General features: G+C 38.1%; 1 protein-coding gene across 2 annotated transcripts in view; it reads left to right on the forward strand.

Annotated features, from left to right (window-relative positions):
* LOC124802514 (UDP-glucose 4-epimerase) overlaps positions 1-27,579 on the forward strand; it is a 110,902-nt gene that overhangs the window by 63,531 nt on the left and 19,792 nt on the right. For both annotated transcript variants that reach the window (XM_047263351.1, XM_047263352.1), the window contains exons 5-7: positions 7,618-7,798; positions 16,619-16,752; positions 20,339-20,489. In XM_047263351.1, the coding sequence (XP_047119307.1) occupies positions 7,618-7,798; positions 16,619-16,752; positions 20,339-20,489 (466 nt within the window). The remainder of the gene's footprint in view (positions 1-7,617; positions 7,799-16,618; positions 16,753-20,338; positions 20,490-27,579) is intronic.

The raw sequence follows: 27,579 nt of genomic DNA on the forward strand, positions 1-27,579 counted from the left end.
GGGCTATGTTGACTTACATGTTAGCACAGCTGAAGTGCCATATTTGTGATTTTGTATTTATGCATGTGTACTATCAAAATATGCCGTTTGATACTTCACTAAGATCTTTCGAAACCATGTTGTTTTTGGTACATTTCTAGTGCAAACATATCAGGGAATGTGATTTCACAAAATGCAACTATTGCCTCTATTTCAAAATAAAAGATTTTTCATTTTTTCGGAAAAGGATTTTTTGGTGGAATTCTCTTACAGTTACAGATCCAGATTCACAGCCCTAGGGTCTTGTTTCAATCATAGTATGATAATGATGAACTCCATTAATGCCGATATATCAAAGATTCCATTAAGTGTACCTGGAATTGTGAGTCTAAGCCATGTATGTATTCTAAACAGATACAAATTCATCTGTAATGTAGTGGAAAAGCAATTTTTCCTGTGGAAAATGTAGACATTGTCAAATGATTTCTGTTGTACTGATCATAAATGTAGAATACAAGTGGCTGTTTCCACACTATAGTGAAGTATTGATGTACTGACAGATAATATTTGAGAAGAAAATAAGGTTATGACAGTGCTTCCTTTTCAAAAAACTTTCCAGTGGCGTGTGGTTGCTGAGTTATTTTTCCTTTTATTGATTAGATGTAATGGGTTTTACATAAATGTGTTCCATTTTTTCTGTAATGTAAAAATATGTGATTTTTGATGTCAGTGAATGTGAAATTGATAAGTATATTTTCTTTTTTAACATTTCACTGAAAAACAAATAAGGCAAAAATAAGGAACAGGCAGAACTTCGAAAATAAGCCATCAGAAACTGATAAAGAAATTAGCAGAAAACAGCAAATTTGGTTAAAAAGCTTAGAAATTAGCATAAAATAGCACTGAGTTGGCCATAAAATAAAACAAGTTTTTCCTATCCCTATATATAACACAAAATGCAGAACATTATTGTCCATTTTGCCAGCATGGATTCCTCTTATTACTAGTACATACCAAAAAAAAAAAATTTGTGGTTTTTCTCCCAGTTTGCTAATTTTTGTAGTTAAGATTTTCATTCCTCACCGTGAAATTATTGCCCACTGTTTTACTCCCAGGAAAGAGCTTTGACAAGATTATTTATTGTGATGTCCTCATAAGATGCGCCAGTTACTAAATTATTGAATGTAAGAAGAGAGAAAAAACTATTAACAAATTCACACAGATGGAGATAAGGAAATGAAAAGACAGATTCAAAGAAAATGGGACTGAAAAAGGAAAGACAATAGCCCCCAATTCTAATTCTAAAAAGGATTTTACTAATATAATAATATGAAATGATATTCAACATTAGTTTAATGTTATTTGCAGTTGTGGGCTTTTATACAAGAAGTCCAACAGTTTATGCTCACATAGTTATAAGAGAGATAAGATTAAAACCCTATTACATATTTCCTAATGTAATATTGTTCTTCTCACAGTAAGGAGGATTTCTTAAAGAATGGCTAGCAGTGATCTAAGTGAGATGCTGTCCTCTTACATAACAGCAATTTCTTTGTCAAGAGCAGGGTGTTCTCTTATTTACAGGAAAATATGCTCCTCTATGTTGTTGCATATGTAATGCTGCTTTTGCGTGAACCTAAGAGAACATTTTATACTCTTGACAGAAGATAAAAGTATTAGCTGCATCAACGCTGGAACATAGTCAGCTGTCTGCAGTCTGGTGCACCTAAAATTTTCTGAAATTCCAGAAACTCTTAATAGTAGTACCAGCGTAAGAACTCATTGTGAGTAACGATTAGCTTTTTTCTGAATAAGTTGGCCACTGTGGCCATATTTAAACAAATTACTAATCCAGACAGTAATGGCTGCCAACAATGAAAATCTCCAACTGAAATTAATTGTGCCAATACTCAGAGAGAGGATGTTAATTTTTACATAAATAAAATCGTGTATCATTTTAAGAAACAAAACATGTATTTTAAAGATAGCAAATGCATAATTTCCAGCAATTCAGACTTTTTTTTTCAACTGAGCAAAATAAGAGCATCCAGATATTACAATAAGACAAAGCAGAATTATCACAAAGAAGACATTTCTGAATTGCAAAAGAAACAGTATTTGATGCTTCGGTCACATCAGAGATGCCACTTGTATATCCATTTTCAAACTGCGATAGAATTCCTATGACCTGTGTCTCTGTGTTTTACATCACTTTAACACAATTCACTTATATTTTTCACTAAATTTTTCCAGGAGACATTACACCATCCCGCCCCCCTAAGGACATTCTTTGTGGAAATGCTTACCTTCACTGGGCAAAGGAATGCTGTTATTTCACCCTATGCATCATGTACTGTGAGCCGTTTCTTTCATATCAGTCTAGTAGGATGCCAGTTCCCTGCTATTTTGAGTGCACTGTCAACAGCAACCTTGCAACCCTTCCTTCCCTCTGTATTACAGAATTTCTCATGTTCAGTCCTTAATACTGAGAGAGGTAACCATTTGTATGGATTCCTATACTTATACCTATAACCTAACATCTTCATCCAGTGCATAGAAACTTTGATAGGACTCATACAGAATTACAACAACTCATCTATTAAAAATAGTGTAAATCCATTCTCAATTATACCAGCTATGAACTTGAAAATTTCCCGCAAAGTCAAGTTGCAAAATTTATGAATCACAAATTATAAATATTAATAAATTACTTATAGTTAAACAGATTGCTGAAATTTGGTGATGCTTCCTCAGTGGCCTAATGCTATCAGACTACCAATTAATAACTGTTCATTAGCAGGAATCTCTAATTTCATAAACTTTTGTCTTGGTCTAATATACTTTCACATATGAACTAATTTTCAAATCCAGCAGAAGCTGGATAAAAGAAACTTCCTCACTTTCCCATGCATGTGTTCCAGGATTCTCTGACCCAGCCAGCCTAAAACAGTGAACTCCATAGTAGCTTACCACACACATACCATCCCCCTCCTTTATACTACCTCTTTCTTCAATGGAGGAACATCACCTGACATACCATATAACTACTTACTAGAATTCTCTGATCCCATAAATATAACAGTCACACAGTATTCCATCTTACTGTGTTAACGTCACACGGCTACAATAAACCTGAACTGAAACATTTGCTTTGCAATAAAATAAATAAAATGCACACGTAATAATTTAAAAAGATGACAGTGAAGAAAATAAAGTATTTTAAATCACATAAAACTATAGAAGACAAGACAACAGCGTCAAAAACAATGACAAGGTATAAAATGTATGGTAGATATAAAACAACTAGGACTAAATAACTGATAGCTACATGTGACACAGAATAATAAACAAAAGACCACCAAAGATAGCACAAAAAGTGCTGAAACATGTTTGGATAAAGCAGAAGTAAACAAACAGTGCCTTGCTTAAGGTGGAATTTCTCTCCATTGTTCCAAATATTTAATAATGATTAAACCTTTTGTATCTGCATAATTTTCTAGTCTATTAAAACTACAAACCCTTGCCAGTAGCTTATTGAGACACTCTTCTTCTCTCTTATTGATATGCAGCATCTATCTATTTCATCTGTAATTACTTTCATAATGCAAATTCTGTCTTGTTTGTATATAAATTTAAAACAAGAAGGCAGAATCATGTCGCAATAGATAGCAGTTTAGTTTTTTTATTATTCAAATGTAATTACCAGTTCAAACCCAATTAGGCAATTTTCAGAGCAAAAATTACAACAAACAAAAACAAATCTAATAATTACTTTGTGTCATTTAAGTTATTTATAATCAAACATGGAAAATCCAGGATGGGATGTAACGGTATTATGACAAGGATAATTGCTACTCACCATATAGCGCAGATGGTGAGTCGCAGATAGGCACAACAAAAAGACTGCCGTAAAGTGAGATTTTGGCCAACAAGGGCTTTGTCAAAAGTGGACAACACACACTCATGCAACCACAACTCATACACCCTTACCTCTCCTGTGTCACACAAACTTGTATCTTATCCTACCAACCCCTCCCCAGTCCCACTCTTCCTCCTCCTCTCTATTCCAGTTTGCACCTACTAACTTCACCTAATCTAGTCACATCTGTGATCCCCTCTTCTTCAACCACAGACCTGCAACCCACATTACAATCTTTTTATTTATTTTTCCTTTCATGTTATTGTGTCATCATGCCAATTTCAGTTGGTTTTTGCCTTGCAATATCAGCCTACTCCCTCAGATTTCATCTAGTTTCTCCGTACTTCATCTATTTCATCCTTTTCGTGATTTTCACCATGTGTTTGGGTGTATTTTCAAAATGGTGAAAACCAACTGAAATAGGCAATGAGATCGAAGGAAAAATGAATAAAAATATTGTAATAGGGGTTGCAGGTGTGTGGGTTAATAAGTGTGAAGAAGGAGGGTGACAGATATTACTAGATTAGCTGAAGTTAGTAGGTGCAAACTGGAATCAAGAGGAGCAGGAGTGGGCATCAGGAGGGACTGGTAATATGAGATACAAGTTCGTGTGACACAGGAAAGGTATGGGAAGTAACACACAAAAATATGCGAAAGTGACTCGGGGAGATTGGTCAATTTGAAGGTACAGGATTAATGATATCGATGAGAGTAATGTGGAACAAGAGATGCTGCACCAACAATTGGTGTGGTCTTGTAGCAGTGTGCTGTGCATGGCTAAGTTATTTATAGTAAGAAGGAACTGGAAAATACAGGAAGAACCTCATTTTTATCGACAAAATTTTGGAGGTTGAGCGAAGATATTTTCTAAGTATTTTGACACAAGGTACCCATTTTTTTCATAGCGGATTATCATTTCCTACAATTATTTATCTTTTTTTCTGTATTGCAACACAAATAACTGCACAAACAGGATGCAGTCAGTGGCATGTGCTGTGTGTCTTGTTTGGAAACAAACTTGTTGCATTTCGTTTCTGTTTAGGGTTTGTTTTTTCAGCAGTATTAGTTGTACATTAACAGTGACACAAAGCAGTATAGATAGGTTTAATGCTGAAGGGTTGATCAGTATGCATCTCAAGTATGCAGTGGAAGAGCCGAATGATGATGCTATGCTGGGCTGTTCTTGCAGTGAAGGCAACCACCTCACAGTACTTTCGCATCTGTATGTAGCTGCATTACTCCGAGTTTTGTGTTGTACATATTCGTGACTGCATATGATGGGCTAACCCACTGTTATGGAGGTATTTAAACAGAAACATAGGTAATTGGGCTAACAAACTGAGTAATTCATAATTAAATTATTATTCTGTAGTGAGCCACTAGAGACCACAAATGCCTTATACCAAAATACACAGAAAATATCCCTGACCAGCCCCTGAAGTTTTTTGTTGGAATTCAGATACACCCTGTAGAAGCCATCATTCCACGTTACCTAAAATGCGGGACAGCTGCTACCATCGGCAATAGCGGGTGCGCACCATTACAACTAAGAAACCATGAAAAGCTCCGTGATTGTATGTGACAGTATGTCACAGAGTTTATGTTACTGTCTCGATAATGTGGTAGTGCCGTGTTATGTACATAGTGATGTGAGCATTTGTGTTACTGGTGCATTTCTTACAGAGGTTAAAATACAAATAAAATGTATTAATACAGGGCGTTTCAAAAAGAAAGAGCAGATTTCAAACATTTATTTCTCAAAAACTACAAATGATAGAAACACAATTCCAACGGTCCTTCACTCAATATGAGTACCAAATGTTACACAACAAATATCAAAACTGTACCTCAATATGAGCACCATTTGTTACACGACAAATATCAAACCGGTATCTCATTTCTTGCCACACACGACGCAACTGGTCTTTAGTTACCGAATTCACGGCCGCAACAATTCGATGTCGTACCTCTTGAAGAGTAGCGGGCATAGGTGGGACATAAACACAGTCCTTTATGTACCCCCACAAATAAAAATCGCAGGGAGTAAGGTCTGGTGACCTGGGAGGCCACAGACGATGACATTGATCTTGTGCTCCTGCTCTTCCAATCCACCGTCCTGGAATGGTGTTATTTAGGTGCCGTCGTACAGGTTCAGAGAAGTGTGGTGGGGCGCCATCTTGCATGAAGATGAAGTGATTTGAATCTTCCTGAAGTTGAGGAAATAGCCAGTTTTCTAACATGTCCAGGTAAATGGTTCCTGTGATAGTTTTCTCCATGAAAAAGAAAGGTCCATAAACTTTGTTTACCGAAATTGCACAAAAGACGTTAACCTTTGGTGAGTCTCTTTCATGTTGAATAACGTCCCTCGGAGTTTCACTCGCCCAAATTCGTACGTTATGCCGATTAACTTTACCAGAAATGTGAAACGTTGATTCATCTGAAAAAATTAATCGTTCGGCAAAATTGTCCTCTTCCATGTCCTGTAGAATTGCAGTTGAAAATTCGAACCTTTTGTTGTGGTCGTCAGGACGCAATGCTTGCAATAACTGCAGTTTGTACGGCTTCATGTGCAGACGCTTACTCAGAACGCGCCATACCGTTGTTTTAGACATGTTTAGTTCGTGACTTGCCCGTGTCGTGGATTTTCTAGGGCTCCTTTCGTAAGCTGCACGGACACGCTCGACATTTTCATCCGATGTGCGTGGACGACCCGTGCTTTTTCGCTTGCAGATGCAACCATCTTCTACGAATCTGTGATGCCACTCATAAATTTGCTTATGACGAGGCGGCTGTTTGTTGAATTGACGGCGGAATGCACGTTGCACACCAACAATGGACTCTAACTTTGCAAATTGCAGCACACAAAATGATCGTTCCTGTGGTGTCGTCGCCATTTTCCTACAAACAAACGCCAGCGCCACTGCGGATTTGCATGGAACTTCTGCGCGGACCATTGAAAAACTTTGAACCTTTCTCTGACAAGAAACGTTTGAATTGTGTTTCTATCATTTGTAGTTTTTGAGAAATAAATGTTTGAAATCTGCTCTTTCTTTTTGAAACGCCCTGTATATAGCAATTTACAAAAAGAGGCTACCATTTTACAGTACTAAGTTATTGAAAGGCCCAACAAATAGGTATATGTAAGGAAGGGATAGGGGTGTGTGTGTGTGTGTGTGTGTGTGTGTGTGTGTGTGTGTGTGTGTGTCTCTTTACAATCATACATCAACAAAATTACTCCTTCCAATAGACCATTAGTGTCATTCCTTCAGATATTTTCTCACTTCCTTGACAAACTCCAATGGAAGTAATTAGTCCCAAAAGCTGTAAACGGTTTTTCTGTTATGATATCTCCAGTGATGTATTTGCTTCCATCCCCATGGTATGTTACAGTCAAGCATGTATTAAATCTGGTAATTAACTTGTGCTTCTTCATTCTCCTTTGCTGTGCACAATCCCAAGCAATTATTCTATTGTCTTGGAGATACTTGAATCATCTTCATATTTTATCTTTTTGAATAGCAACTGAAACCACACAACACTTTTGATTGTCATTTTCATGCCTCATGTTTCACTGTATACAACTAAAGTTAATAACAGAAGGAGAGGGTATTTTCTGTATTATTGTAACATCCCATATTAATTATGCCTTTCTGATATCTTTTATAAGTGCATTTGCTTGCAGCATAAAAATTGCACTGCATTGTACTGTTATGTTTTAGGAATGGTCAGTTGTCTCATTGCGTTACTTTAACCCTGTTGGTGCCCACAAATCAGGTCATATTGGAGAAGATCCTAGTGGGATACCCAACAACCTCATGCCATACATATCTCAAGTGGCTGTTGGTCGTCGACCTTCATTGTCTGTATATGGTTCTGACTATGAAACACCAGATGGTACAGGTATGTCATTATCCTTTTGTTTTCTTTCAAATGTTACACTCTAAAGTGTCTGTGTATTATATTAACATTTCTGCTTGTGTTCGCTTCATTCAGCATTTCTCTTGTCATGTACCAAGTAAAAAAATTTTATGAAAGATTGATGTACAAATAACTGAAGGAGTAAAGTTCTCAACTTACGTTATAGTTTAGGTGTTGAATGGCTGATAGGCACATAAGACATACAATGTTGCTAAGCTCTCAGACAACTCATAGTTAATACAGAGATGCACATACACTCGTGCACACATGACCACACACACACACACACACACACACACACACACACACACACACACACACACACGAGTGAGAGAGAGAGATGGGGATGAAAAAGAGGAGTAAGTTGGATTTGCTAATGTTATAGATCCAGTGTTGTTCTCCCACAAAGTACAAAGATTAATTCATTTGTTCGTCATGTTCATTCATCGTAGTGACTTCTACCTTTCTCCTGCTCAATATAGTCTTCATCCACCTACATATGGCAGTCTCATTGCTATACTCTTCTGCAGCTCAAACCACAAATTCATGTGTTGCTAACATCTCCCTTGATAGTCAGGAAGATGCAGAGAGTGCTTTTCTGAAAGTCTAGTGCTTTTTCCACCTTCCCAACAAGTTGGTGAAGAAGTGCTGTTCCACATAATTTGCCTGATTTATATGCATATTGGTTTACATGTAAAGAAAACTTAGTTAGACTCCTTTCCCAAATGTGCTCATTAATCAGTATTTCTAATGTCATGAAAAGAAAGGAGGACAGACTGACGAGTCTCATATCGTTGGGACCTACATAGGAACCTAATTAAACTCTCTTACCAGTTGCAGCAAAGCTTGAAAAGTACCTATTGGATTAGTTGGTATTCTGGTGAGCATTTTGTGAAGTCTACTGTAAGCAGCTGTACCTTCCACTTTCCTTCAGAATACAGGATTATAGTTTTGCTTGCTTAATCACAAGTTTGTATGGCAAGAACCTCTCTATATTTTGTCCATTGTCCTTTCCTTCTTGCAAGGTTGAACAGTCCTCTTGCCAGCTTCCTTTGCAATTCCCCATTATTGTTCCACCAAGATACATTCCTGTTTGTCGGCTTCTTGGTGACTAGGCACTCTTCGAAATATGGGGTCATAATGGCAGGCAACACTGCATCTGCCATTTCTTTAAAATCTACTGGATTCCTTATCCAAGTTTTGACTTCAGATAAGTGTGAGTTGAGGTCTTTCCTTTAAGAGTCCCAGTATGTTTTCCTAAGATTCCTGTAGGCCATGGTATGTTTGACACCCATTTCAACCTCAGACTGCATGTATATTGTGTTCAGGAAAGGGTGGCTTCAAGACCACATGTCCTTGTTTGACATAGGTGCCCATTAGAATAGACCCAACCGTTATATCAATTGTTTTTTCCCTTTTTCTTACATTCCTGAATGAAGGTTTGTTGCCTCTATTCAGCACCTCCAGCTTATCCTCGAATAAAAGTTCAAGAATGTGCTCACCTCTGTTCTTGGTGTCGCTTCTTCCCTACACCAGGTTGTGGTCATTGGCATCGGAACCTACCAGCAGTTGTTAGCAGACATGCACTTCAAGGAGTATTGTCCTCACAAGGAGGGCAAACTGAGGCAAATTCCATTTCCCTTGTCTTCCTTCCTCATGTTGCTTTATCCTGGTGGTCACTAAGTTCCTGGAACTGAAGTCTGCCATCAGGACGAATGAAGTTCCATTCTTAACATAAATGAATGTTCTGGAATCCTTTAGATTCATAGCATAAATCAACTTAAGTCCAGTTCTTCCAGTGCCTGAAACACCCCCTTTATATTAATAAGGTTCCTGGATAAGGGCAATGTCAATCTCCTGTCTTCGTAGAAGACGAGTTGGGGTGGCAGCTGCCCCTTTATTGTGCTCCAGGTTTATCTGCAGGTTTTGCAGCCTCGAACATGTTGCCATGATGGAAACTTGCAAGAACCCAAGTACAGTTTTAGGCCTTGGATTTTTAACCATAAATTTTGGTCAACTGCTACAACTTTTTGATTGATTACCCTCCAGTCCGGTTTCAAGACTTTCTGGTCATGTGCCCATATTTCCTCAAACAGTCTTAGGAGGAGTTCCTTAAGAAGTTTCAGTACCCAAATAGTTATCCTTGCAGGCTTTGGAAGATCAGCCGCTGTCTTGACCAGCAACTTCACCTCCTCCCATGGAGATATCTTGGGTACCACCTCCTTAAGCCAATCCGCTCTTTCTATCACCTCGCAGGCAAAGATACAAGCACCCTTGAGCAGATAAACCCTCCTGGCTCTGGGCCTGGACATGCATCCTCCCCAATCTTCTCAAAGAGTGTCATCTGAACAAGCTCCATTCTGCTGCGAGGTTATATTGACCAGTGGATACCCCTGTTGGGTAACTGCCATCCTGAAAATGGAGACAGCAGCTCTATAGGTGTTTCCCTATTTCTTACCTTGGCTTTTTCTTGATCTGTTTATGTTGATAAGTGGGAGTATTAGACTCCTCCCTTGTTCCCTGTCTTAGAGTAGAAGGGACATGGTTGTACCTTCATTGCGAGGGAGTCTTTTTTTTTTCTCTCTCCAAGACCTTTTAGTTCCCCCATTGATCTTTAGAACGCCATTCTTTACCTTCCTTTTCTTCTTGTTCTTTGAGAAGTGTTCTCCTCTGAACCCAGACATGAATTTGTTCTTGACCTAATCCAACTTCTCAGTAACAGTTTCCACTTCTAGAACTAGTCTCTTACCTAGTCCAATTGCGGAAACAACTTCCATCAGTTCCAACCCTGATGCTTGGGTGTTTGAGGTCTCATCAAGACCCTCAGTTTTTGTTTTGTTTTGCTTGTTCTCCATTTTGGTCCCATGAGAATTGCTAATTGCTCAGTCGACACCACAGAACCCCACCCAGTGCGAAGTTAATTACTCAGGGAGGTTGCCTGGTATCCCTGAGGCTCTGTTAATGACACATGTTCCTATGTGCCGCATACCCATTGGCACAGAGCACATCACTCCTTCGGTTGGGTACCTGGGGAATTGGGGAAGGAAATGGGAGTGAGTAAGGGAGCGATAGGGCTTTGGGACAAGGGGCTTGCAGAGAAAAGGAAGAATCATCTTAATAGGTACTGGTGTTGTCTTGTTGCAATATTACATCATACAGGCTTATTCCTCTCCTCTCTACCTTGCTGTAATGTATGGATTTCTGTTTCTATCTGGCAATACCATTAGCCTGTAAAACAAACTGTGTGAGTACTCCACAAACTTCTAGAGATTACATCAAACAAATAATGAGGAAAGGCAACCACTCACTTGCTGTTGAATGATGTTTGGTGTGTAGGTACACTTAGGATATGAAAATAAAGTTTTCAAGATTTTGTACTTTTATCATTTTTTCCTTATGTGGAGAACAACCTCCTCCTCCACTCCCTCCCAAGTGGCTAGACTGTGTGGAAGTGTTGTTAGTGGTACGTAAGTTCCATGTGGACAATAGTGAGCCATTTTGAGTTTAGAAAATTCTGGAGAGTTACCAGGTGATGATTCAGGGGGAGTGGGGAAAGTACAGTTAGATGGAGGAATAAACTGAATAAGACAGGGTTCAGTATTGGTTTTATGTTGAGTCTGATTCGTAGGGTTGCTAGAAAGAAATGTTTCCTCTGTAGGGACCAGGAGTAGGAGTGGTCTTTAACAAACTCAGCATGACTGAATTTGGGGCAAAACGATGAGGCCTTTAGAAAGGACTGATGCTTCTGTAGGATTGAGGCTTCTGGGGAATAGATTCAAAAGTGTGTTGCCGGTCTATTTAGGTTCTGGGTTCTGTAGTGTGGCAGGAGGGGGTTTCTGAGAATATATGGCAGGTGTAGTATGTCGAGGGGGAAGATTTTTTTTTTTTTTTTTTTTTTTTTTTTCCCCCCCCCTTCCACCTTCGGCATTACATTTTGCAAATTTTGCTGTTATAGTATGCCAATTTTTGTGTTACTTTCTGCTGATTTTGTTTTTAGTTTTTGACAGGTTATTTTTTAAGTGTCATGTGATTCTTATTTTGGGCTTATTTCTTTGTTTTTTTTTGTTATGTTGAAGCTGAAAATATACCCATTGATTACATTCTATTAACTGACATCACATTTATTTAAATTATTAAAAAAGAAAATTTATCTATTGAACCCATTAAATCCAATCAATCCACAAAACAAAACAAAAATATTTTTGAAAAAGAGATTATTGTCATAACTTCAAAAGTTCCCTTTTGGGACATTGTGATGCAGGTTCATCAACACTTCAAAATAGTGTGAAGACAACCAGGCACAGCGTAAAACTGAACACAAAAGACAAAATGTCTATGGCACCGGAGCAGATATTTGACAGTATTCGTGTACCCTAACTGGCATGTAAAGTTGCTTTTCAGCTAAATTATGAAGGCATTTGTATCCCTTCAGAATATTTTACACAGCTGAGACTTAAGGATTAAATGAGACCACTCACTGAAAAGCAGAAGCATTGAGTTGTCAATAGGCACATGGAAAAGAAGAAAACTTGGTAACTTCTGGAGTTATCCTGTGCCAAGCTAGAGTACATGCGCACGCGCGCACACACACACACACACACACACACACACACACACACACACACACACACACACACACATGTATACAAGGTCTGTTCAAAAAATTCCGGAACTTTTCCACAAATTTTTCTGCACTCACCTTCTACTTATTGGTAATGGTCTCCTTCGAAATACTCTCCTCCAAAATTGGTACACCATTCCCAACACCGTTTCCACTTCAGTCTTGGTATGGATCTTGCTGTATTGAGTGAAGCCCTGTCTATGAATTTTCTTTTATCTCATCTATCGTTGCACATCTTTGTCCTTTCAACTGGGTTGTCAACTTTGGAAATAAAAAAAAATGTCCGGAAGGGCCAGGTCTGGAGAGTACAGAGGATGAGGCAGCACAATTATTTTGTTTTTTGTGCAATAGTCATGCACCAACAGGGATGAATGTGCAGGTGCGTTATCATAATGCAAGAGCCATGAAATTTCTCGCCACATTTCAGGCTGTTTCCTTCTCACATTTTCTCACAGGCATAGCAACTCGTCCAGATAGTACCATCGATTAACAGTTTCCCCCTTTGGCCCGAGCTCATGTTGAACTAATCCTTCAAAGTATAGAAAACTATCAACGTGGCTGTGACATTTGGCCTGAATTGACGAGCTTTTTTTTTTTGGTCTTGGGGGAACCTTTCTCAAACCGTTGTGAAGACTGAAGCTTGGTCTCATCATCACAACTGTAGACCCATGTCTGATCACCAGTTATGATTCTGTTAAAGAACATCTCATTCTCATTTGCACAATCTAAAAGCTCTTCATAGATTTGAGGCGGCGGTCTTTCTGGTCTTCACTCATGAGCCATGGGATGAACTGGGTGGCAACACTATGGATTCCAAGATGCTGTGTCAGGATTTCATGTCATGATCCAACCAAAATGTTACATTCTTCTGCAGTCTCTCTGACAGTCAGTCTTCGATTGGTATGCACAATTTCATTGACGTTCCTGACATGAGCATCATTGGTAGACATTGAAGGGCGTCCTGAATGTGGGTCATCTTCATCTTCCATCTGGCCATTTTTAAACTGAGTATGGCATAAGCACTCATCACTGTAGGCTTCCTGCATCATTTGGTGTGTCTCTGTAAAGGTTTTCTTGAGTTTCACGCAAAATTTTATGCAGGTGTGTTGCTCTTGTAACTCTGCCATCTCGAAATTCGCAAACTGTGTGACACAATGTTCTACTCAATAGAGCACCGAACAATAACTAACGAACATACAACAATGAAACTTCTGGCAGTTACAAATTAAACACAGGCATGTGCAGGGGTGCCAGCCGCATTTTTCTCCAACACACCATTGGCACGAAATTACGAATGTTCCAGAATTTCATGAACTGACCTCGTATACGTGCCTATGCCCCTATGTGGTACTGGTGAGATTGACCATGTCAATGCTATTCTGTCACAGGTGGGCTGCTTGTGATGGGGTACTGTCAGGTGGAGTGGGTAGAGGATAAGAGAAGTAGGGTGAGGGACTTGGGGGGGGGGGGGGGGGGTAGAGGGAAAGAGAGGCAGGGAGAGGGATGGAGGTGGGTGAATAACAGCTCAGAGGGAGGCTTGTTTGCTGGCTAGGAACACAGGAGAGAGGCGTGGCAGGTATAGTTGTAGCAGCTGGAGGGAAGCGGCACATGCTGAAGGCTATGTGGAAATATGAATTGGGAGGGGGTGACAGGATGGAGGAAGGGGAAACTGTTGGGTGGAAGGTGGAAAGACAGTGAGTTACCTGATATTGAGGCTGGGACTGTTATGGGAGCTCTTGCCGCAAAATGCTTCTGCTTTTTGGTGAGTGGTCTCCTTTAATCCTAAAGTATTTACATCTTACTAGAACTTTCCTACAACATTTTCATAACGTAGGCTTGCCATTCTTGGTACATGTAAGAGAATCTTTTTCCAAGTCAGCTTTAATAGATTTCATTATCATACCATGGCTGAAAGAAGAACCTAGAACTGTGAACACACATTACATGTTTGTGAGGCCATAGAAGTTGTTAGCTTAACTAGATGATGCAACCCTGTGTGTTTCATTGTTTCCTTCACTTCTGTCTGAAGTGTACATCCCTTCATTTTCTCAAAAGTTTGCTGGTTTAACCACCACAATTCATTTTCCCACAATAATGAAGCAATCTTCAGTTTTAAAGAGGAATGCAGGTAATGGTTTTATATGGGGATTTCTAAATTCATGATATTTTTATGTACTAGATTGTACCAAAATCGATGTGGTTGGGCAGGTGTTTAATGCAGTGCATCAGTTAAACTGTATATTTTTGTAGTATATGAATATAGATACAAAAATAACAAATGGCACTTGAGTTCCACAAACTTGTAAATCTACATCACTTGGTCAACATATCAGCACACAGGACACGTAATGTCTTGCAAAATTTTTCTGGCAGTAAAACAGAACACTGAGAATGTTTGTTTCAATATTTATTCAATGTTATTGTTACTATTTTGTGAATGAAAAAAGGAATAGGGTTCTATATTTGCTGTTTCTAATATCTTGTGAGCAATGTAAATGTGTAGTTTAATTGATGTGCCACATTAAAGATCTCATCCAAATGCGACATTCTTTTGTGCGACAGATTGTGTAAAAGTGGTCTGAAATGTCACGTTGGTGAATAAAATTTTTACTGGTATAAATAGAGTTGGAAGTAGCATCTTTTCATTTGGTGCCACATCAACAACCATAGTTCTCTATGCAAGAAATCAACTGTCAATTTATACACAATTCTCAGTGCTGAGAAAGAAAGTCAAAATCCAGTTTCAGGGTTTAATAACTATCGTTAGGCTTAGAATGACAAAACCATGTCTAGAATGTGTGTTTTTGGTTGGCATACAAAATTCAGAGATTGCAAGGAAGAAGTTGAATACTAACAATGTGCTGGACGTATCAGCTGTGCATTCACCTGTGACTGATGATCTACAAATACAGAAGTTGTGCCAAAGGTTGTCTTGATGAATGAAAGAAACACTGTGTAACAGTTTTTTTGTGGAATGTTGGAACATTTTGGAGACCAATCCAGGTCCTCTGGGCAGAGCTGTAGCTGTTGATGAACCTTAAATTTGTGAGTATGATTCATGAGTAAAGGGCAAAAGTTTCTAGTAGCACACAAGTGCCTCTACTTGATCAAAGAATTCTTGAATAAATGAGAGTGTAACAGATATTCATTGTCTTGTTTGAGATTAAAAGTGTGCTCCGAAAGAAATCTATGTCTGCTAGATGAACAGTCAATAGTAAATTGTATGCATAAGTGCATGAATGTGTAAGAATTTTGGCTGCACTCTGTTCAAAGGGAGAACACTGGTACCTGAATGTTCCATCAAAACTGCACCCTGTCACACATCTCTGAATGTTGAGCTAGCACTGGCCAAACACAAAATGAAAATAATTAACTAACCAACTTGCTGTAAAAAGAATGAAGTTCAGCTGTAAATTACTGTACTTCACATATTATTTATTGTATTTTTCAGTGAAATCTATGTAAATTAGAACATTACTTGGTTTCATGACTTCTGTTTCCACATGCTAGTTAATAAGCATGCTTCTCTAAGGATTGCTGTCTCAGAATGAAAGCTAATATTAAGGTATTGGAATTTTCTTGTAGTGTAGTCAGTCAGAGTGACAAAAACTGTTTGAAAATTCCTAAAAAAAAGTATAACATAATTTTTATCTTATTGCATTCCTCATGTTTCATGTATGTTCTGTATGTAATACGTAATCACTGTTAAAGTAGGGTAACTGGAATTCTCTTCTGTGTTTCCACATCTTTACAACTTTCTATTGGACAGTGTAGAATCTTAAATAATGGTTTGGTCACATCCACTGCGTTTTGAACTAGTGTTTTGAAGGCCAGCATTAAAATGCCACATAAATGTGAAGCAGTTTTTTTGATTCATTTGCAATCATCGATAGCAAGCAGTATTTTAAGATTGTAAAAAAGTGACTCAAAAATGCGTGGTGATTATGATACCAGCACATGCCCCATATTGTGAGTTGTTAATTTCTTATATGGAACAGATGATTTCCACAAAATTTTTGTCCTTATTCCCTAGAACCAGTATAAATGGCACTTTTGTAACAATTACATAAAATTTATTTACATATTTTGACAGAATAGAGTCACACTTATCCATCATCAGCACTATCCTAATCTATACCTTATATTCAGCATCAAAATTACAAAAAACTGTTTTATTCCAGGTGTCCGTGATTATATTCACATAGAAGATCTGGCTCTCGGACATATAGCAGCTGCAAAATTGCTTTTATCTTCATTGTCAGGTCAATTCAAGGTCTATAACCTTGGAACAGGTCGTGGGAATTCTGTTCTTGAGGTATGCTGCAGTACTTAATTTTTAAAAACAATGATGTCCAAAATAAAATAATCAGAGTTAAAAGAAAAATCCTTCCTAACAAAACACTAGCAGACATGCACTTGAGCAAAGGATGTCATTTCTACTGTTGATTGTCATGTCCTGCCATCACACTCTTGACCACAATCCTCGATAATTTACCATTTTACAGTCCCAGCTGTCTCTTTTGTCATAAGAAGCAACCTCTGGCATTGAATTTAAAAACCTGATTTTTTTGTGTCACCTGTCTCATGTTAACATCTACACATTAACCTTGTTAAGCTGCTTCTGGGCAGACTGGTTATTCTTCTTGTTTCACTGTCAGTAAATCTCTTTGAACTGTGTATCAAAACCATATAATTTGAATTACTCTATTGGTTGGACACACAAAATTTAATTTTAATCTTTTATAAGCTGTGGACTAGACTACTTGTCTGAAGCAATTTGTGCCGTTAGTGTAAAGGGTGAAATAACTTTGTTAGTAAATTACTGACTTTGCAAATGTAAGCATGATGAACTGTCCATCATTGCTGCCATCTGTTGGTTTCTTTCATTGTGGAACTACACTAGGCGGACTTGTAGTGTGGTTTCATGACTGTGCTGGTGGACACTGGTACACACATAGCAGTATTTTAGAAGATATTTTTGATGATGTTTGAAATAGAATTAGCACTAGAATAAAATAAGGTTGTATTACCACTATTTTTACAGTGATACTTGGCTTGTTGTTATTTTGAACAGAACTATCTCCTTTAAATAATAACTATTAACTATTGTCCACAGATGATAACAGAAATATTAACAACTCAGAAGAAGATAATCAGCTTCAGCCATCTTACTTCCAGTATAATGAGCCTACAATTTCGTAGACATAGCTTTCCAAATAGACTACTTCTTGAAATTATCTGTTCCACTAAGTATGCAGGTATCATAAAAAGTTTTGCTCCCTTTAAATTTATGTTTTTAGACTTCAGAAATTGAGTATCTGGAGAACTGTCAGTTACAAACACATTTATGGCATCATAAATTATGGCACCTTGTCCTCAACTAGTGTATCTACTGTAACATTATGCGAGAACGGTTTGTTGTATTTGCTGATTCTGGGAACTTTATGGAACAATCAAAACACAAATTCCCATTCTGTTTGTGGTTTCATCATACAGGATGTTTGTCTTTATTCCGTCTATAACTTCACTGGTGAATTTACTATTTTCAGAAAAAATTTCCAGGAATAAAATAAACTATCATGTAACATGCGAGACAATAGTCGCAAAATAATCATCACAGTTTCTAGGCATTACTTTGGACAACAAAGATGATTTAGGTGTGACTTCAACTACTTCATTTTGTGCTGCGTATGTCGCCATAGCGACTGTACTACAGTGTAAACATGCAAAAATTTTACCATTACTGACGTGTCTTCTCTTTAGTGCAAAATTTGAAAGTAATGACTTTTAAGGACCTTTGAACTGAATTTTGTAAGTGATGATTAGAATATGAATTTCTGTGTGAGAGGACATTTGAAATTTTTTGCAAGTACAGTTACTTTTCCGTATGCCAGTAAGCTATAGATATGGCAACATACATAACAATTTTTGCATATTTACATTAAAGTCACCCCTACAATGCAGAAACTTGCACATATCACACCAGGCATCATTCTTATTACATTTTCCCAGGGTTTCCCATACCATATTTAGAAAACAAATTACTTTTATATAGTGCCTGTAAAGTGAGCCAACTATATAATCTTTTTAAGTTTTATGTTGTGAAACTTAAAATTTCCCATTACTTCATAGATATTATGCAGTGAATTACAGTGCAGTCTGTGACAATTATTGGAAAAAAATCTGGAAAGTAGGGTAGGAAACACTTAAATGTAAATGCAGTATGCTGCTGTTGTATGCATCTGGTTTCTGAATTTCTCAATTTTTGTGGGAGCTTATTTAAAATTGCAAGGTGCAGTAAACCACATGTCACAGTGTCATGTGTGCCCAAAAAAGTGGAACCATTATAGACAAAAAATGCGAATTATAGGCATGTACTTTTCACTTTGATAATTCTGCTTATGAAATTTAAGAATAACTATCAATGTTAACCAGAAGACTTCAAACTGCAGTTCATCTCACAACAGGGATTGCAAGTAATATGACATTCCTGTTGTGCTTATAGATCTGTATCATACGTATTAGAGTTGGTGCACCAGACCTGAGGGCTGTTTCTCCTGTTATTTCTAACGTACATCATAATCTCAAGTCTCAAAAGCAAATAACTTATCTGTTAAATATTTCTCAGACAAATACTCTATCAAGGTAGATTTTTATTCAAGAATTTGGCAATCCATGACTGTATGACATGATTTTCCAACTTTGCTAGTGAGATGTTAGCTTTTGCAAAAACTTCAACAGTTCCTTTCCCAAAACAGTCTTTTTATTGTTTTCTTCTTTTGGCACTATTTAGGTTTTTCAACAACTGATGATTGTTTATATGAGTAATGAGAAGCAGCAGCTTTTTTCTCGTTGGTGAACAGAGTGCTTCTCGTATATAATGTTTCTTGACAATGTCTTTCTGTTGTTGGCCAACTAGACAATGGCAAAATCTTTACTAAACTGTTTTTTAATCTGTTGCATATAAGCCATGACTAGCATATTGCTGAAGGGACGAATGACCCATACTTGACAATACGGCAGACAGAACTGACAAGGTAGTAGAAGCAGAACCGAACTGAACTGCAGAGCTATACCAGCATATTCTAGAAAGACTAGGCATGGTGGCTGACCAGAGCAGCTGAGTCGATAGAAATTGAATAATATCAACTCATATCGATTGCTTTCTGGTCACTGCCAACTTTGGCTGACAGACAACATTATGTTTAGGGTGACTAAATCTACAAAACCAAAAGTGACAAGGTGAATTAATGATAACTGTTGAGCGTAACTGATTTTTAAATCATTTATTGTCATACTAGACACATTAAACAGTATGTCCTCATCTAGTTACAGACAGCAGCAACTAAAAATCATAGGCCCAACTGGTCAACACATTTCGGTTTCTATTGATTCTGCTACTCCCAGCAACTACCTTGCTGGAATTGGCTTGCGCGTATGTGTTTGTATTGCAAGTCTCACAGCAGAGTCCTCTGTTGCTGTATGTGACAACATGTTATAAAGATCTCTCACCTACCCAACAGTTAATGAGCACAATGATACACCACCACAGTTTTGAAAGGTGTCCGCATTCTCTTTCCAAACTGAGATTTTCCAGATGCTGTACAATATGAGTAATGGTCGATTACTTCATAAATGCAGAAAATAAAGCTGGGGCTTTTCACAGAAGATCGATTGCTAGTGGTGAATGTAATAAAATAAATGAATAATACCTTTGCAGAGAGCCACATGATTTTACTGCTGTATCCATGGGTAGATTTCATGAAAAAGAAGAGTGCAGAACTTCTGCTGTCCAGTTTGCTGATAATGAACCTAAGTTCCCAGTTGGGACTGCTGTTATGGTATGGTTCTATTGTGATTCTTAACTGGATTTTTAATTGTTTGTTTCATTTTGTTTTCAGGTGATTAAAGCATTTGAAGAAGCGAGTGGTCGTAAAATTCCATATACCATCTGCCCCAGAAGACCAGGTGACATAGCAGCATCGTACGCAGATGCTTCGCTTGCTAACAAAGAGCTGGGTTGGACTGCTGCAAAAACTCTTCACGATATGTGTTAGTATATATATATATATATGAATATTTCAGTGAAAATAATTCATTTTTTAAATATAATAGAACTGGATAGACAAGACAATCTATTCATCAAGTGCCAGGAGGAGAAAACACACACAAAAGTTAAGGAAATATGCAAGCTTTCAGAGCTAGTGACTCCTTTTTCTGGCAGAAAAGTTTAAGGGGAAGGAGGAGAGATGACGGCAAAGGGCTGGTGAGGTGTAGGGTATGGTTAGAATTACAGAAAAGTTGCCCAGAACCCTGGGTTAGAAGAGAAGTACCATACAGGATGGGAAGGAAATATATGTATACATACACACATCAAAAAAAGTTTTGCGTCACCCCGGTTTGCAGAACTCCTGAAGATAGACGTTGACACAGACGCAGCCCCTTTGAATGTTCAGAGGTGTCACTAAACACACCCAAAGATGTAAGCAACCATGCGTGAGCAGTGCCTATTAGCCGGAGGGGGTCCGACAGCCGGTCAATTCCAGTCTTTCCACCAGGAAGGAGGTACACGGCTCGTGTTGTCTGCAGTTCAACCATGCCTAGACGGTCAAACCATGGTTCGATCACGCCCACATTGTTACTTTATGCCAGGAAGGGCTCTCAACAAGGGAAGTGGCCAGGCGTCTCGGAATGAACCAAAGTGACGTTGTTCGGACAAGGAGGAACTGTCGGTGACATGCCTCGCTCAGGCCGCCCAAGGGCTACTACTGCAGTGGATGACCACTACCTGCGGAATATGGCTCAGAGGAACCCTGACTGCAACACCACCATGTTGAGTAATGCTTTTTGTGCAGCCACAGGATGTAGTGTTAAGACTCAAACTGTGTGCAATAGGCAGCATGATGCGCAACTTCACTCCCAACGTCCATGGCGAGTTTCCACCTTAGCAACCATGATACCATGCAGCACAGTACAAATGGGCCCAACAACATGCCGTGCAGACCACTCAGGATTGGTATCGCGTTCTCTTCACCGATGAGTTCTGCATGTTCCTTCAATTAGACAGTCGTCGGAGACATGTTTGGAGGCAACACAGTCAGTCTGAACACCTTAGACACATGGTCCAGTGAGTGCAGCAAGGTGGAAGTTCGCTGCTGTTTTGGTGAGCATTACATGGGGCTGACGTATGCCGCTGGTGGTCATGGAAGGCTGTATGATACATGAATGCCATCCTCTGACCAATAGTGTAAGCATATTGGCGAGGCAATCATCTTCATGGACGACAATTCATGCCCCCATCGTGCACATCTTGTGAATGAATGCCTTCCTTCAGGATAACGACATCGCTCGACTAGAGTGGCCAGCATGTTCTCCAGACATGAACCCTAACGAACATGCCCGGGATGGATTGAAAAGAGCTGTTTATGATGACCCACCAATCACTCTGAGGGACCAGTGCCAAATCGCCATTGAGGAGTGGGACAGTCTGGACCAACAATGCCTTGATGAAGTTGTGGATAGTATACCACGACAAATACAGGCATGCATCAATGCAAGAGGACGTGCTACTGGATGTTAGAGGTACCAGTGTGTACAGCAATCTGGACCAACACCTCTGAAGGTGTCGCTGTATGGTGGTACAATATGCAACGTGTGGTTTTCATGAGCTTTAAAAAGGGCAGAAATGACGTTTATGTTGATCTCTATTCCAATTTTCTGTACAGGTTTGGAACTCTTGGAACTGAGGTGATGCAAAACTTTTTTTGATGTGTGTACATTGTTGGCCTTAACATCTTATTGATAGAAGTGCATTAGCATTCAGATTTATAACAACATATTGCCTGCTGACAGTGACACAATAGTAATTTTAATGATACATTGCTAATTGGAATTTTGCACCGGTCATCAGTTACATACAGGAATTATAATTACATCCTCAGGATGATTGATCGGTGGTGCTTACACACATAACGCCCCTTATTTGTCACATGGGTGTGCCATCCTGCTGTCATCTGCAGCTTGGTGGTTGCCTTTCCTCATTTCTACCTGTTGTTGCCATCCTAGAACTTCCATTAGCATTGTAATTATAATTTACGATTTGTAAAATATTTACATGTAGTATAAACACAAAAATTTTAGATAAATCACTGCCTTTGCAACCCGTAAGCCTCTCTAACTCTGTCAAATTGTAACATTTGCAGTGAGGTAATATACATATTTAATTAGAACATGAATGTTTAGAGCATTGGCATCGCATAAGAAATCTGATAATTTAACAGTATTTTGGAGAATATCATTTTGCCAGAACAGTGGTTTGCTTTTTTTTATTTATTTATAATTGCTGTAAGTAAGTCTACCAGACTATGGACAGAAGCTTTCTAGTATGATGTTATATAGGTTATCATGAAGCAGTTGGTAACATGCAGTCTGTTAAAATATGACTAGGTTCTCTCTCTCTCATGTTTATGAAATAATGGCATTTGTTGTGTTTTATTAAGCAAAAAGGACAGTGATATGGTTGCTTACTTAAATTTGACATAAATGAGTATGAAATCCATGTATGGTTTTTGTAACTCATTTCCAGTGAATTGCAAGATTGTTGTTGTTGCGAACAGTCACAGGATTCTAGGCTTCTCAATTGATGTTCGTCAGGTCAGATGACATGAGTTACGGTCTTAGACATGTTCACAATCAACACTCCAACCTTGCCTTTCCTTCATTGTTGTGTGCCCTTTATTCAGACCATGAACTGCTAAAGTAAACAGTTTGTGAAGGATGCAACATAGAAGTGGCCTGCATAAGCCTATGTACTCCCAAATTAAAGAAATTTTAATCTCATAATATAATACCTGGATATTAGATAATAAGAATTCAGTAGAATGCATTAAAAAAAGAAAGGTATGTGGTTCATGCATCTCAGTTTCCGCGTGACGATCATCAATCAATCAATCAGTCAGTCAGTCAGTCATTTCACAACCACTGCTGGCTAAAGGCCTCCTCCAGACTTCTGCACATAATACAGTCTTCAGCCATATGTATCCATTTAGCTCCTTGTGTGTTTTCTTATGTCATGTATCTCCTTTCCATATGGTCATTGTCTCAGTCTATTCTTATACCTTGAAATCTAGTGAATAGCTTCATTAGACTTCTACCATTCATTCAATCACGACAGTAGTAGTAATTTATTCATTCAAACATCATTTTACGCGGGAAAAATGTATTTAAAAACAAAGATGATGTGACTTACCATACGAAAGCGCTGGCAGGTCGATAGAAACACAAACAAACACATACATACACACACAATTTTAGCTTTCGCAACCAATGGGTGCTTCGTCAGGAAAGAGGGAAGGAGAGGGAAAGACGAAAGGATGTGGGTTTTAAGGGAGAAGGTAAGGAGTCATTCCAATCCCGGAAGCGGAAAGACTTACCTTAGGGGGAAAAAAGGACAGGTATACACTCGCGCGCGCGCACACACACGCACACACACACACACACACACACACACACACATATTCATCCGCACATACACAGACCAATTACATCTGGTCTGTGTATGTGCGGATGGATATCTCTTGCTGCTGCCAAGCTCTACTCGGCATGGTGGCTGATGGGAGTAACTATAGATTCGTTCGAATAAAGACATCATGACTAGTCACAAGCATTTCCACAGTGTGCTGACCGTGCATGCGCAGCTTCGTGAGTGTTATGATCATCGTGACACCTTTATCAAATCACATTTAGCGCATTTCATCATTTGGCCACTTGTAGCACTAGTTGACACCTTCACTTACTACAAGTTGCTCAGATGTTTTAGTTTTAATCACAGCACCAATTACCTATTTTTTAGTGCTGAGCAAAATGCATTTTGAGATTTATTCTCTTTGTCAAATGAAGTATTTACATATGTATTTTTTGTGGTGTTACACAAACAAACAATGTGAGTGAGAGTTTGCTTGTGTGTGGTTTTCTACATAATTGAGGAGGCACAGTACCTGATAACTTCAAAAATATGGCTACAATGCAAGAGATGCAAAACAACACAGATGCAAACTCCACACAAAATACTGATGTAAATATGCGCACTTGACAACCAGAAAAAAATTCTCAAAACGCATCATCCTAAGCACAAAAAATAAATAACTGGTGCAGTGTTTCATTATTTAAATAATGAATGGCAGCTGTAGGCTTTCTAAAAACATCAGTTATGATACAGGAAATAAGTTTCTGGTTCCAGTTACAATTACATCAGCAGTTTTTATTAGAAATGAATCTTTAATAGGTAATAAACAAGTCCCTGACAAGTATTTTGATGCCCATTATGTACATATATTATGCATAAAGTGTGAAAATGCAAGAGGTATCCTGTACATAACTTTCACAGCTTAAAACATCATTTCCCACATTTTACACCATTTTTTAAAGTCCCCTGAAAAGTGTTAAAACGAAGTTTCACTGTACTCTCCTTAACCTTTGCATTACTTAACATAGGCCTGCCTATCTTAGTTCATTGCTTTGACAAAATTTTCATCAACCTCAGCTTTATATAGGGGTGGAAGAATAATGTCTTTTGGATCCACGAGAGGTTCAGCATTGACATTTTTCACTCTAGGGTTAAGATTTCTTGCAGGCCAGTGTGCTTGAGTATAATGTGATTTTCTATCCCTACCGTCCTGCATATGTAAAATGCAACAGTACTAAGTGTAGCCTAGTTGTATTCCTAAGAGAGCAGCGATGAATTTTAAATCACTATATATTTTCCACTTGTTTTCAGAATATTTGATTGAGTCAAGGAGAGCTTTCATGTTTGCATAAGTCTCCTTCAGTGAACTGCATTACTTCAGAAGCAATACAGCTGTTGTGAAGCAATACACCTTTCAAACTTAGCTTGAAGGAATCTGTGAGTAGCCTCTAGGATCATGGTTCACATGCAAAGATTTCATCAAACCATTAATATAAAACCAAACAAGAATATTGGTTTTCTTCTGAAAATGAGAAAGCAGATTCCTCAGACATTGTCTGCAATATGAGACCTTAATTTTGAAGAGGATTCCAGTGCTGTATTCTTGATCCTAAAAGTTCAGTGTTCTCCTTTGACAACCCAAGATTTTGAATGAGGACACTCAATTCCAATTGATTCAGTTGGTGTGGTTTACTATCTTTTTCCACAAAATCGGGGTCATGGGATGCGTAAAGCTCCTTAGGTTCTTCTTCCACACTGCCTTCGTCTTCTATTTCCACCCCAAAGTTCTAGGGGTAGAGTAGGAACTAGTGAAGTATCTGAATGTGAAATAGGTCGCATAGCAGATGGAGGATTCAGGTACTGAATTGTTTTTCTGTATTTTGTTGACAATCCTGCCTTTATAGGTGGAATCAAGCAGAAATAGCAGTCATCTATGCGACTTGTAGGGTTTCGATAAACCATAGGTACAGCAAAAGCCATAGATCAGTCTTTATTTTTCAGCCATTCATAACGTATAGCAGAAGAAGAGTTGCAACATATATTTGGAGCCCGTGACGTATCCCAGTCCCTTACCTTCATAACAAAATAATACCGATAGGCGTTCTTCACAAGAGGTGTCAGATTCCATTTCTGTGATGAAAATGTTATTCACCACAAATGTAAGAAATGTTATTCACTGAATTTACACATTTTCATAAAGTTTACACCTTAAGACTCAAAATATCATAATTTCCGCACTAATTAAAACAGAAACAATATGTATGTTTATAATTTACAGACTACAGAAAAAAAATATTTTTTGCAGTTACAGGTGTCCCAATTTCAAAAGAAATTGTTTTCCAAATAGAAAATGTAGACTAAGAAAACGATATGCTACTTTACTTTATCGCCAAAACAAGAGCTGGTCGGTCATTTTTATGGTTATTCGTGTATTCAGCAGGTGAAAATACATATAAGCAGCTATTTTTGAACCCGTTACATTTTCATTGTTGGCCAGTGTAATCAATATTTATATCCCCCCCTTTAAAAAAAGTGTTTGATACCCAGTCTTTAGATTTATCATTTATATTTAATGCAACAGCTGTTTTTCTCCCTTTAAGCTGAAATTCATTCTGATTGTTTTTTATGTTCAGTATTAATTTATTACACACTGTCCAGTTTTATATATCCTTGAGGGTTTTATCTGCCTTGCCTACTAGGAGCTACGATGTTTTATCATTGACTGATGTTGCTATCATTAGCAAAGACAAAACCAAATTTTATTTTCACTACAATCATAATTACATCTTCCACTGTAGTCTGCTCCGTGATCCATTTGTTTATTTTTCTGTATCTACTAATAATTTGCAAGAAGCATATCCCCATTGCTTTTTAAGTAATCCTCAGTTCTGGAAGGTTTCATTACTAAAAGTTCACATCTCAGTGCCAAATGTCAAAACTTGTAATATTTACTTACCATAAATTTTCTATTTCAGGTGCATCAGAAGCTTAGTTTTGAAAACTGTTTAGTTTACCAAAAGCACTACAGCTCACATTTCCATCTGTGTTACTTTCTTTTGCTGTTCCTCCAGTCACTGTCTTCAATTTGTTCTGTGAATTCTTTCTTCATTCATACCATTTCCTTGCATACATCTGAATTACATACCATTTAGTCAGTATGGATCTGGCAGCATGCGCTACCTAACATCTTAAAAACACCACTCATAAAAATGATTTTCTTCTAGGGCTATACCTAGGGTTCTATTGGTGAGAGAAAGGTAGTGTAAAGTATTTTGGATAGGCCTTGGGCTAGGGCAGTTATGGTTGCGTGTGGGAGTGAGAGGTGAGTTGCATGTTAAAGAGAGCACAAATATGTTGCTCCGATAGGAGCAATTGTTGTGCTCAGAGAGGAGCACTTTCTCATTGGTCATGTTATATTTGATTAATATAACTTCTTTCATCTTGCTCTGCTAAGGTCAGGTAATTGTTGAAGTTTTTTGTGTAGTAGACGCAAACAGTAGCAAGAGGGCGTGCTGAAAATTAATGCCTCCAAATTATTTTTTATGTGAAAACTCTTAAAGCTTTTTGGATAAAAGAACTTTACTAACATTTCACGTCTTTTCTTCATGTCTACATATTTATTTCTCAACAAAGTTACTCTGATGACAAACACATTTCTCCCAACAAGAGACCAGTTTG

This window comes from Schistocerca piceifrons, chromosome 6, assembly GCF_021461385.2.
Source record: "Schistocerca piceifrons isolate TAMUIC-IGC-003096 chromosome 6, iqSchPice1.1, whole genome shotgun sequence".
Lineage (NCBI taxonomy): Eukaryota > Metazoa > Arthropoda > Insecta > Orthoptera > Acrididae > Schistocerca > Schistocerca piceifrons.